The 13894-nt window shown below is 43.0% G+C and overlaps 1 protein-coding gene and 2 non-coding genes across 3 annotated transcripts; all 3 read right to left on the reverse strand.

Annotated features, from left to right (window-relative positions):
* Positions 1–348: 348 nt before the first annotated feature.
* Positions 349–10648, reverse strand: ccs (copper chaperone for superoxide dismutase). The gene is made up of 8 exons (XM_086279118.1): positions 10482–10648; positions 10221–10293; positions 6342–6479; positions 5400–5574; positions 3921–3981; positions 3478–3555; positions 3298–3401; positions 349–773 (listed from the first exon to the last, which is right to left on the reverse strand). Exons 1-8 carry the CDS (start codon positions 10608–10610, stop codon positions 614–616), a joined length of 918 nt encoding a protein of 305 aa, XP_086135244.1. The 5' UTR covers positions 10611–10648; the 3' UTR covers positions 349–613.
* A 649-nt stretch (positions 10649–11297) lies between these two features.
* Positions 11298–11371, reverse strand: trnan-guu (transfer RNA asparagine (anticodon GUU)). Its single transcript has one exon. It is a non-coding gene; the product is annotated as a tRNA-Asn (tRNA).
* A 361-nt stretch (positions 11372–11732) lies between these two features.
* On the reverse strand, positions 11733–11806 carry trnan-guu (transfer RNA asparagine (anticodon GUU)). Its single transcript has one exon. It is a non-coding gene; the product is annotated as a tRNA-Asn (tRNA).
* Between the last annotated feature and the right edge of the window lie 2088 nt (positions 11807–13894).

Consider the following 13894-nt stretch of genomic DNA (forward strand, 5'->3'; position numbering starts at 1 on the left):
TCACAGAGAGAGGGACGGTCTCCCCCTTCATCACAGATTTTTTCTAAATATTTTTAAAATCAAACACACACATCTCAGCGATCCTGGAATTTCAGGATTTGATTTGGTTTTCCAACAACTTTTTGTATATTCTACTTAAAACAAATATCATTACTCGTGACCCACCTATGAGCAATCATAATAATCTTCCGCATCACATCCTCTTTAATTTTTCTACTTAATAAAACTCAAATATGTGGAGATGACAAGTTTTTTAGAGAGGCTTATATAATTACTCACATGTTCCTGCAAGTGGACGGCAACACAGAGAAATTAAATCTGTAGCTGAGAAAACATTTACAGACATCCTGCTGATGAGTTGACATGTTTATTAAAATGCTCAGAAAAACATTAAACAGCAACTGCAGAGAGCGTTTGATTTGATCACAAAGAGCATTTTCACGAAATTAAGTCCATTCATTGCTGTTTGGTCATCAGTGCAGTAATCTTCAGGACTCTGTCTTCCTCGCGTCAGCACTCGCGCTCCGCCGAGAAACACAATCTGCCTTTCTCTTCGAGACGCTTTTTGTCCCCCTTGTTCAAACTCTCATCAGTGTCCAGAGGTTTGAGAGGTTCACAGGTGTGCCGCCGGTGTCTCCAGGTTGTTCTTGCTCCGACCTTTCCCAGCTATTGGCCGGTCCCTCTCCTCCCACAGCGTGACGCCGTCGCAGGCACAAATCTGTTTGGGATTTTGGAAAAGTCCCGCCGATCGGGCGATGATCCCACAGGCCAGCCTGCACAGGGGAAAAAAACAACAAAACAAAAAAGAACAAAGAAATTTAAAATACCTAAAATACCTACAGTTGACCAATTTAAAGTGCCTGAAATAATAATTTTGATACCAGCGTTACGTCACATTGCATTTTTCATTACTTAAGTTTTGAGATTTTAGTTAATTAATCACAAAAACACTGAGTGCTGTGGTCATGACTGATATCCAGGTGAAAGGATTACTGGCACAGAACTGGGCGATGCCAGCAATCAAACACAGATGACCTCTGTAACACTGGCAGTCTACAGGAGTTACAGAGGAGTTACCCAGCTATTAAGAGTAGTTCAGAAGCTACAGCAGCCATCGACTAATTAGAAGGCAGGTGATTTGAGCCCAGGCTGCTCCTCTTTACATGCCAAAGTATCCTTGGGCAAAATACTGAAGATACTGACCCCCTAAGTTGCTCTCCGATGCATTCACTGAAGTGTGAATGTTAGATAGAAAGCACTCAGGCGAAAAAAAAGTGCTTGTATGGGTGTGAATGAGCGATGGGGGCACGTTGTATAAAGCTTCGAGTGCTGCAGCAGAGTAGAGCGTTTAACATTAGAGGGCTTTAATAAAACTAGCAGATAGTCTACAGGTGGCCAGGAAATTTACAGCAGTCTGACAAATCTGTTTCTCCTCCTCTCGTTACTAATAACAGAAATAACAGCTCTTATATACACACGTCATTTGGATATGCAAATATTATTTTAGGCACATTGTACGACTCAAAAACTCTATGACCAATGCAGGAGGGACAGGAACCATGTTTGTTGCCTGCCTCGGGTCCTGGAGGCATGCAGGGTCTTGCAGAGAAGGCTGTTTGCAGCGAATCGCCCTCTTGGTGGAACAGATGCCACGCTACCGTCAGACTCTGTCCTTGAGCACCAGATGGTAATCATGGAGGTGAGGATGGACTCAGCACAGCAGTAATGGTCGGGGCTTTGAAGCAGGCTGGCTCATGACGCGTCTCCACTGAGGTGCTGAAGGTGACTCTGGAGACAGGAGGATGTGGTGCTTCGGCGTGGATGGAGACAGGTGGTGTAGTCCAGCTGCTTTGTGGGGTTTCTCTCTCTCTCTCTCACAGGTATGTAGAGAGGTGTTGCAGTCATAGAGGAGTGGTTTGTGGGGGTGGGTGGAGTCTGAATGTTGATTTGTTGACAAGTGGGCCTGAACAGGGAATGAGGTGACAGTGGAGCTCACCAGGAGTGGGACAAGTGTGGAAAAACCCATCAAAGATACAAAAGTACAGCTTGAGCAGCACAGGGAGTGGCTGTAGTGAACGCTTTTCATTGTTCAGATGAAACAACAACAGACTGGCTGCACCACATATTTTTGATACTGCACCCATCTGACAACAGACGCTCTCTGGAGGTAGACGGATAGCCTGGAGCTCTCCACGGACTACCAACGTACTCCTGCTTTGAACCAACACTTCCTCATTAGCTTAGCTTTGATCCAGAGCTTGTCAAAAATCTGTTTTTGTTAGAACGAATATTTGCTAAAAAAAAAAAAGATTTGTATCATGACTTCATTCACTAATTTGTGTTTCAGCTCTGGCAGGCAGAGGATGGAAAACTATGTGAAGATGCTGGGATGAAAACGCGCAGCTCCCAGTCTGAGGCTGTGGTTCTCAGCCAGTGGAGTTAGGAGGGCCCGCTCTGAGTTGGGATGAGTTACTGTCAGCAGTGGAGAAGTTCCAAGTCACATCTGTAGGAACATGGATGCTCTACTGGTCTGCTGTGAGGAAGAGGGAGCCAAGCGTGAAAGCGAAGCTACTTTATTTACTTATCGCCGGATCTACATTCCTACCCTCACCTGAGGCTATGAGTTGTGATTAATCAACGGATATGAGATTCTTCCAAAGGATGTCAAGGATCTCCTTTAGAGACGGGTAGAGAGGCTGCGAGCCCACATTGAAAGGAGACAGCTGAGGTGGTTTGGTTTGACTAGGATGCCTCCTGGATGCTTCCTAGGTGAGGAGTTTTAGGCAATGTGGGAGAAAGCCCAGATCAAACTGAGAGATTATATCTCTCATTTGGCTTGGCGATGCCTCAGGGTCCTCCTAGTAGAGCTGGAGGGAGTTGCTGGGGAGATGGAGGTCTCGGAGCCATCTCTGCTTAGATAGTTTCCCCGTGACCAGAACACATAGGTGGTGGAAACAGGTTGGATGGATGATTCTGGAGATTTTTTGCTCAAACTGTCGTAAAATGTGAGCAAAATTAGCACAAATCTTTTTAATGCTAACTGGTTACTTTGTTTTTCAGCAATAATGCTAATGTATTGCTGATGTTCCAACAGTATAGTGAGCACGAAATATTTATTTTCTTCACATTTTACAAAGTAAATAATTTACTTGTTGTCGAAGACAATTGGCTTCAATGGTGGGTGATGAAAACGGCCGATAACTGCTGTTTTGTGATGTAAAGCAAAGTGAATCCATGAATGAACTGGAAACCAGCCTGAAGCTACGCATGTTTAACACAAACCACCTTCACACCCACCTTTCTCCAGAGTTCCCAGTCTGTTTGGAGAGAGGGTGACCTCCTCGACCCAGGTCGTCCTCACCTGCGTCCACAACCAGTGATCGACCAATCACATCCCACACCTGGAGGCAAACAGACCAAGGCACGCTGTTCAGCTCCTGTGGCTAAGTACGAGTGCCAAATATAACTCTGTGTTACCTTAAGCTGACCGTCCTCCAGTCTAAATGAGGCTCTCCCGTCTGGTCCAGCGATGACATTTCCCAGATCGCCGACATGCTGTGTACAAAACAGTACCTGTGAAAACTTAACTGTACGTCAAGTGGTTCAGTGAAGTATAAAACTATTAAAAAATAAGGAGTTAACAGCAAGGCAGAGTTACAACTCTTTCACACACTTCATTTAAAATTTAGCACCTGGAGCAGAAGAGCCCAAAACGGCTCCTCTGGGACGTGTTTGGCAATCTGAGCGGGTTATCGCATCTCGCATTTGGCCTCCGCTGACATTTTAATACAAGCCAGAAGGAGGTACAGTCTGAATTTATGACACAAGGATCCTAGCACTGCTGATCGCTCTACTTATAAAAATGAATGACTTTATGGAGAGGTTATTTTAGAGCGAGCTAAAGAAGTAATTTATCGTACCCTGTCGGAGTCCTCTGGACCGCCGTGTTGTCTCCCAAAGGGGTTATAGTGCTCTCCACAACTGCAGAGAAAGGAGAGCATGATGGGAATCAAATATATGGAACATAAATTAGTTTGAGCATCTCTCTATAAAAGGGATCCATGATCATCATCTCCACCTTCCATAATGTTATTGTTGGAGTTGGTATAGACTGTCCGGGGTGTTTCCTACTTAAACTTTGGCCATGTTTAATATACTGTAGCATCTGGTGAGCGGTGGGAGAAAACACCTTACTGTTGATTTCAGAGGTCAGACTGGTTCAAGTTGATAAGACGGCAACAGTTACTAAAATAGTAAAAGTAACAAAGAACGGGGACCGAGGAGGAAAACAATGGCAACATTTTATTTGTTTCCATCGGTTAGCTTTACATTACACGAACACATGGCAATTAACATGTAACACACCAGCACAAGCATAAATGCCAGCATGTCCGCCACTTGTAACGCAGGTTACATCGTGGGCTCCATAAAGATCCTCTACAGAAGCCTAAATCAGGCCTGAGTCACTATAACTGGACGAGAGAAGATCAGAAGAACGTCGCCTGGTCTGATCGGCTCTGAAGGAAAAAGGGAGTCTAGGTGTACCTAATGAAATGTCTGGTGAGTGTATAAGGCAGAAAGTAATGAAAACAGGTAGAGGTGTGAGGGACTTGATGATGGATGGATCCCTCAGTTTTCTCATTTGTGAGTTTGACGACAAAGACTTCACACGAGCGTATTTTACTCCCCCTGATGTCCGATACGTTTTACATCTCTGCAGGACGGCGTCAACAAAGAATAAAAATGCTAAAGCTACACGCCTGTGAGCAACAGTTAACGCCGCCCGTCAATATGCGCTCGGTTAATTGAATTACTGAGCCTAAACTGACAAGTGGAAGCTTAAAATGACACACTGTCCCATTAACACGCTAAATCAGCGGGATTTCAGATGAACTCCGCTAAAGCCCTGTTTTTAATTAAAACCATAATTACATTACACAATAATTTCATCTCTCGCTGCCGTCTTCTCCGAGGCAATAAGAGCTGAGGCTCATGGGTACAACAGTATACAATGTCTCTCAGAGACACAGATGAGATAATTAAAACTGACAGCTGTAACATAAGCCCGTACGTATGCGTGGGAGTTTTGAAGGTCATCGCTTGCCTCGGTACCACAAACCCCGTTTTTTGTTCTTTCACATCACAGGTCAGACCACACAGATTTTTCTTTGCGGGAAAAGAAACCAAACCGCAGAGAAAAGCTAAAAGTTTACAAACTCGTCAACCGATTCGGACCAGAGTAAACGAACTATGGGTGTGAAAAGGCCCGAGACTCATAACCATGACTCTTTCCAGGTTTGAGCTTAGGAAAAGTGTAAATCACCAATGACTCCCCATCTCCTTCACACTCTACACGATGCTGATGAGCTGATAAAACTGGTATGAAACACTGGTCTAACCTGAGGCAGTCCAGTGTGAGGTCTCCCAGCGTGTGAACGTGGAGACCGTGGGGTCCGGGCTCCAACCCGTCAATGGTCCCGTCAATCAGGCAGCGTTCCTCGGACAGCTGCAGGAAACGCACCACCCCCTGAATCGATCCGGCACCGGCTAACATGGCCACCGCTGCACCCAGATCTGCCACGGAAAAACAGAGAGGGTGAAGCACTTACTTGTGTTGGGGTAGGGCTGTGATCAGACTGCTTCACATTAGATTTTATCTGTAGGGAGCTGTGAGCTCAACATAAAATGAACCAGTTTAAAGCTACAGGGAGAGGCAGACTGTGGTAGGCTGTGGGGCTGAGTGCCTATCTTATAGTGCTGTGCTTCACAGATTAAGTAAGGATGGAAGACAAGGCTCGGAGGTCTCCGGTGTAGTCAGGATGATCTTTGTGTTCACACTTTAAAGCAGATCAGCTGATATTTAGTCCATGTTTAAATCATAAACTGCCCTCAGTGCATGCAATCACACGGTTACTGACCTGTGATTGGATCAGCAGAATGTATCTGACTGAGACTTGCTACCACAAACAGAGGTTCAACTAATGAAACTCCATTTTGGCTGTTTTATGAGGCATCTTTGTTTAGCAGGAAGTCCGATAAATCAACTCAAAGTTACCACACTGTACCGCGCTGAATATCTGCAAGGAATGGCCCAAATACCTGGCTAAATATTATCTGCATTCACTCGGTTTTTAATTCATCAAAATAAGTGGGAACTACAATTTTCAAATATTACATTTAATCAGCTGTATTTTGCCTGCACGGTCTACAGTTTGGTACATGGACTCTTGCACTCTTCCCAAGATAAAACAGGACTATAAATCCGACTCAGCTGTGGTACTGGAAAGCTTCTGATACCTCCAGCGCAGGCACGTGCAGCTCCTGCTGCCGTTCCTCCTCACCTTGCTCTGATCCGCCGATGCCCTTCAGCACGGCCCTCCGTCCGGTGCTCTCTATCAGGGCCTGCAGTTCTGCACTGGTCAGAGCAGATTCCACCAGCACCTGCTCCTGACCGACATCAATACTGACCGAGTTCACGCCTGCAAACATACCAAAACCATCATCAGACAGACAGACGGAGAATAACACGAATGCAGACAGCTGAGGAGAACGTTCAGCGATGCGAATAATCTAAAAACAGAAACAGTTTGCCTAGGATTTATCTGATTTTCATTTTCTTAGATTTACTGCTTTACACTGATCTATATCAATGAAAATCTACCCTCATTAGGTACACTTATTCAACGACCTCCACAGTCACCAGCTCTCTGTCTAATCGAGCACCTTTGTGATGTGGTGGAGGAGGAGATTCAAATCGTGGATGTGTGATGCTGTCATGTGGACCAAAATCTCTGAGGAATGTTTCTAGTACCTTGTTGTGTCACAAAGAATTAAAGCAGTTCTGGAAATAAATTGGTCCAACCTGGTACTAGCAAGGTTTTATTTTTTTATTGGGTTGTGTCTACATTTTCTTGTTTATATCTGTATAATATGTAGTCTATAGCTGGTTTGTTATTGTGAAAATGTTAAAGCTTTGTTTTCTAATAACATCCAACACTTGCTGGAGACAGAACCATGAATGTTATTTCCTGATAAGAGTTTTATTAGTTGTGGTGAGATTAGTGGCTGTTGTTTTTCTCTCTTCAAAGTTATGTTGTTGTTTCAGCGGCTCCCTTAAGGAGTCGCCACAGCAGACCATCTGCTTCCATCGCACCCAGCATTAACATCCACCTCTATCACACCAACACCTGCGTGTATCTTCACTGCATCCATGATCACCTCTGTGATCTTCCTCTTTTCCTTCAACATCCTTTGTCCATTATATCCACTATCCCTCCTCTGCACATAGGGCTGTTCGATATAACGATATATATCGGATGATGATATAAAACGTCTATGTTTCATTTTACGCTATCGTTTGTTTCGTGGTGTCGCAAAATAAACTGTTTACAACAATATTTTTTCATTGTTTTGATGGTCACTGTAGTGGCTATATTAATTTCTTAAAGTTCCCTCTTTCTCTTATATTTAATATAACCACACTACAGACGGACAAGCACCTGGTTTTATGCATTGTGTTTAGGAAAAACAAGGTAACAGCATCGCGTGTCCGCTTGTTTATGTTCCACATAAACCTTTCACAATAAAGCTCAAGATCCTGTTGAGACTTTTCAGAATAAACTGAATCACGTGAAAGAGCAGATTATTTACGGATGAGAAGTAAAAAAGAGCCGCCAGGTGCTAAAAAAATAAACCTTAGACTCAAACATTAGAACAGGCTTTCCCCCGCAGCACGCTGAGTAATGAATGCTTACAAAGAAAACTGCGGCATTTACAACTTATGTCTAAAAATGTATAGTTTCATGCATTGGTTAGAACACTCGACTCCAGCTACGTGACGCGCAGCTGGAAACACTTCCCGCAAGTCGAGCTGCCCAGATTCACAGAATTTACAGAAAATGTTACATTTTTGTGATTTATATCGTTATCGGCCGATAGAATTCTTATATCGGGATATGAGAGTTTGGTCATATCGCACAGCCCTATCTGCACATGTCCAAACCATCTCAGCCTCGTCTTCCAGCCTTTGTCACCAAACTGCCAAACCTTCAGCTTTCCCTCTGATGGACTCATTACTAATTCTGTCCATTCTGGTCACTCAGTATGAAATACCATCATCTCCAAATCACAAATCAAATCATTTTTTCTTATAAAGTTGTGGATTGCCCGGTGCTCAATATGGTTTGACTCACTTAACAGGAAACAGGATGCTTCATATGTGTTGCATTACACACTCGCCTGCACTGATGGAAGTGCCTCAGCATTCAGTTAAGATGAAGCAGCTGAAATGACACCGTCTCTACTATATGACTAATGCTCCCTTAGAGTTCAGTGGGCGCTGCAGAAAAATGCAGGATCTTTCTGGAAACATCACTTGTTGCTTAGTGTAATGAGTTTACTTTAATATTGAAATGCAAAATCATGCTAACCAGCGTCTGTACTGCACTTTTAAGTGCGTATGCAGAAAACTTCAGCAGTCCCTGTTTGTAGGAAAGTAAACAATGCAGTGGGGGTAGGGTTGCCAACCGTCCCTTAAAATACGGAATCGTCCCGTATTTCGAAACAAAAGTACAAGTCCCGTATTGAGCTAATAAGGGACGCACTTTGTCCCGTAATACAGTGAGAATCAAAAGTGGCCTATAACTTTTAATGGAATTAACGGTTTGTTTGAAAACATAATTCCCAGCCCCTCTCCTGCTTTGTGACCAATGAGCTGACAGCACACTTACGAGTATGACAATTCAGATTACCGCTCATCTCATTGGTCAAGGAAAGGTCGCTTACGGAGAAAATACCGGAAGACAACAGATGACCACAACAAGAAGCATGGCCAACAGGGAAACAAACGCTGACACTGCGGTGCAAGTCTCGGACGACAGTACACCTAAAGCTGGGCAGACACTGTGCGATTTTTTCAGTCACGTTATTCAGCTCCTGCTCAAACTGCACGATTGACTCGCAGGGGTTAGAAGTTGGTAGGTCACGATGCAGGTCTCACACTATACGGCCCGATGCTCTGATGCGACCTGAGTGCTCACACTGTGCGTCCATAAAATGAAGGTTATAACAGAAAATCTGTCGCGCTCTCTCTCTCCGTCTTTCACTCACACAGACACACCACCACCATCAACTTTGCTAAATTGCTAATGAAAAACATTGATCGGGCAGCTGTGATTGAGCAGCAATGTAAATCCAACTATTTTCACGGTTGTGTGCCTCCATTGCTTGTGTCCAGATCACACGCTGCACAGCCGTGCTGCTCCGTCTTTTACACCAACGTTTACGTGTTTGCGCGCGAGCAGTGTGAGCGGCTGTGGTGACACCCTCACGAGCGATTGATGATCGGGAGCTGGTCGTGAGGTGTTAATCACTTCTCGTTACCCCACGTATACTACACGACGCACGATGAAGGCCAAAATCGGTCCGATCACTCAAAAATCGGCTCAAAATGGGCCTAAAACCGCACAGTGTAAGCCCAGCGTTAGAGCAGCAATGTTTGTTCAGAGAAAGGGAAAAATGGGAAAAGGAAAACACCTGGCTGGAAAAAGTTAATATGGGCATGTGCAGTGAATATCAGCGCTATGTGGCCAGAAGTGTGATAATATAACTTATTTTGTGTAATAAACAACTGTAAGGATAGATGATTACAACAAATAGATGACTAATACATAAAAGTAATACATAGATGAATAATGATGATGAGTTAAGATGCGTAATCATGGGAACAAGCGGGTTTACAAACAGGAGCAGCTGATTAGCATTAAGCCAATTGTACTAAATGCACTAAATGTGCACTGTTACAAGAATGTTTTTCTTTCTATTGTTTTCTATTATTTTAAGTTAAGCAGGACAGAGTTCTTTTAAAGAAAGATTTACTTATATTCTCAAAAGTTAAGCATGACAGGCTTCTGTTTAAGAAGGAGACCTGTTTTATTGTGTTAATGTTGTCATTTTGAGCTAAAAAATAAATGGCTAAATGATCATTTGTTTCACATGTGTTCATATCACAAAGAATACACATCTACTTAAATCAAATTCAAGTCAAATGGTTAAAAAAATAATTTCACACACAAAAAAAGAGCTAGAAAATTCACCACACTGGGAAGGGTGAAGACAACTGGGCCGCCCGGCCCTGGCCACGAGGTGTCCCTTATTTATTTTTCAGGGAGTTGGCAACCCTAAGTGGGGGTCAGCAGCTCTTTCTACATGTGCTTGCTCACCTGGTTTGCCCTCCAGAGCTGCTCTGACTTTCTCCCCGCAGCTTTCACACGTCATCTGCACCGCAAACTCCAGCTGTATAGGACAGAGCGGACATTAAAACAGCTGGAGCCACCTGACAAGTGCACAGCAAACTGCGTAGGACGGCGACGCCGCGGTAAAGCGGCTTCAGCTCGCAAACTCATGTTTAACGCAAAAACGTAAAATAACGTCACCCCACAACAAAAAAACGGGTTCACAGAGGGTAAAATGTGCTGACAAACCTTTGTGGGCCTCTGACAGTCCATGTTGTTAGAGCAGTGCGCCGCCTGGGCAATGAACACTGAATTAAACAGAAAACTTCCCACTTTTCGAGAAACGGAAATACAATGTTTGCTAATGGGCGCCGCCATGTTTGTGAGGTCAGAGTGACGTTCCGCCCGTTGCCGCCGTCAAGTGTCCACGAGCTGGTACTGCAGCCTCCTGTTTTATACGAAGAACACTTCAGAGGAGAAGTGTTTGGCTTTATTAAGAGAGCGCTAAGTGATGTTATTCTTTAATTAAATCCTCGGAAAATAAAATAAATATTTAGCGTAACAAAAAATGTTTTACTCAAATCTAGTTAAAATACGCTGCTTAAATATAAACAGTAAAAGCTACTTTTCAGAGTCTTACCCAAATTATATACATAGACATATTTTAATGTTGTAGTATATTAATGTAGAGCACATAATCAATCTAATCAAATCTATGTACACTGATAACATGCACATAATCCAATTATTGTCAATTAATTATCTGAAACTATTTAAAAACTGTACTTGTAATTATATCATTATATAACCACTTACTTTACACCAGTTAATTGGTATAATAATGTAATAATAAAACCAGCATCGGAATCTGAAACTTCTTAAAAGATTATATACAGGAAATGTCGGTTATCAAAACCGATTTATTTAGATTTTATAAGAGATGAAGCAGTGATGTCACTGCACGTAATACACAACTTAGCAAAAATATATATCTTTATATTCTATTTTAGCTTTAGACACTGTGTTTTTCACAAAACTTATTTGCTCCTAAACACAAAAATTGCTCGTCCCTGGGTGGGCTCGAACCACCAACCTTTCGGTTAACAGCCGAACGCGCTAACCGATTGCGCCACAGAGACTGTTGCAGCCAAAAAGATGGGGGAAACCACATTTCTTGTCTTCTCATGGTTTCGATTATGTCACTGGTGTGTAGGGCTGGGTATCGTCGCTTATCAGCTGCTGGATGGTTGCTGAAATAGTTTTGTGAGCTGTAACCTGGGATTCTGGCGTTTTTGGCTAAATACATTTATATTGATACATTTATAAATGTATTTTTAAATTTATATATTTAATGAAACGATATCGCTAAGTCTAGCAAAAAAAAAGAAGCTTGTTGTTACTTTTAAGTAAGCAATGATGTCAAGGTTACCGCTGAGTATAAAGCAAAATTGACATTAGGCGTGTGTTCTGTGCTTTATGCTCAAAAGTACAAAAAGCGGTCGTCCCTGGGTGGGCTCGAACCACCAACCTTTCGGTTAACAGCCGAACGCGCTAACCGATTGCGCCACAGAGACTGACGGTGCACGACAGCCGGGGGTTTCTCCACCAGTGTTCTCGCGCTACGTTGCCGGTCAGTGTGCATTTGCAGACAAACGAACACCATGTTCAGGCCTCCAGAACAAAAGGCGGAAGCATATGAAGAAGAGCTTTGAATGTCCTTCAAGAAGCCTGGAGAACTATTCCCAAAGGCTACTTACAGAAATGACTACAAAGCTGCCTAAGAGAGTTCAGACTGAGTTGGAAAATACATGTGGACTTTCAAGGTTGTTAGAAGCTTGGTAAATAAACTGTCAATCAATGGACCTATGGCCAATTTCCCTATTAAAACATAAGGAAATGATGGGCGAACAGTACTGTATGCAAATGCTGTACTGTGCACCCCTGTTTATAGTGTGTTACACTGAAATGTTTACTAATTGTTAATATCAATAGACAGAATGGTGACATAAAAATGTTGAATGCTTGAAATTGATTTGAGCTACAATTACAGTTTAAATAACTACACAGGATTAACAAAGTCAAGATATCCTGTGGTGTTTATGCAAAAATTCAATACTGGCTTAAACTGCCGGCTCTCTGGATTGATCTGGCAGAACAACAGCAAAACGATTTTTAAAGGATGGCTTCTCCTGTGGGATTTGTCACATTTAAACCATTACATCCATCAAATTCATTTAAGCTGATTTTCATTCCTTACTGAACTAATAAAAAAAATCCTATAGCCACAGTGAGTCTGAATTATCAGACAATGTATTAATGTGGTAATGAGAGGAGAGCACACTGAAACAGTCAAGGAACATCATGAAGATATTCAGACTGTGGAAGGACAGGAACAGCTGGCAGCAGAAGATATACGATTAGAGTTACCCTCTGCTTACTGGTCCTCCAGTTCAGTTTTACAGGCTGTATCGATTATTGCGGATTAACCCTTTAAAGCCCGAACCATTAAATAGTTGAGAGTTTATTTAACCTTCTGACAATGAAAATCTATATTCTTTGTATCATATTTGCTCCTTTTTTGGAGCAAATATGTTTAAAATGTACTGTGCAATTTATTTTGGTTTTTAGTGGGGAAATAAAACCCACACGGATGATGTGTTCTCAAAAACTCACAGAAACTGTCAAATACGATACACTATGCATTAAAGCACTACATATGGCACAGGAGAGATCACCTCGAAACTATATGCCCTGTTCCCAGATTTTTGGAGGTTCATGAGGAGGCCATCGCCTGCTGGTGTTTCTGCTGTTTCAACCACTTCAGTGGTCACAGGTGTATAAAACCAAACACCGAGGCATGCAGACAAACATTAGAGAAAGAACAGCACGCTCAGGAGCTCAGTGTACTCCGTGAAATTTCCTTACTACTAAATATTCCACAGTCAGCTGTTTTGTGGTATATAACAAAGTGAAACTGGTATAGAGCAGCGGAGACGACCAATCACGTTTCTACATCTGGTGATGTGATTGACGAGTCTGACAGTTGCCGGGGGAACAGTCCTTGTCTGACTGCATTGTGCCAAGTGTAATGTTTGGTGAACGGGTAATCGTCTTGCAGGGTTGATCAAAACTGGTCAAAAGTCCCCATAAACACCCCTAAACCTTGTAGAAAGACTTCTCAGAAGAGCTGAAGCTGTTATACCTGCAAACAGTGGGCTGACATTATATTAAACCCTACGGATTAAGAATGACAGGTCACTTTAATTGATATATGTGCGAATGCAGACGAGTGAATACTTTTGGCAATATAGTGCATGGCTCTCTGTAATACTTTTGATAGCATAGGCGAGCCATGGGGACATGGGATGATGTCAGAAAATCTGGGTCACAAGTCTAAAATAAAAGCTATGAAAATGAAACCTTCTCCAACTAAATTTGGGCGTGTAAGTATAGAGAGTGACACACATTCGCCACTGCGGACGTAGGCTCGTGCGCGCGGTGTGTCGATCCCAAAACAGGACGATCATTGTGTCAAAACAACACAGAGAGGCCGATGTCTTACACAGAAGAAAGCCGAGCGGCAGCTCAGCGAGAACACAGCGTCTTCTGTATCGGGTGCCTCGCTGGCTTTGACCTTTGACCCCGTGCCGAGTAATATGACC

This window comes from Aulonocara sp. 'chitande type north' Nkhata Bay, linkage group LG3 (assembly GCF_057382095.1).
Source record: "Aulonocara sp. 'chitande type north' Nkhata Bay isolate Kocher_YH1m ecotype deep benthic linkage group LG3, A_spYH_male_GT1.1, whole genome shotgun sequence".
In the NCBI taxonomy this organism is placed as follows: Eukaryota; Metazoa; Chordata; class Actinopteri; order Cichliformes; family Cichlidae; genus Aulonocara; species Aulonocara sp. 'chitande type north' Nkhata Bay.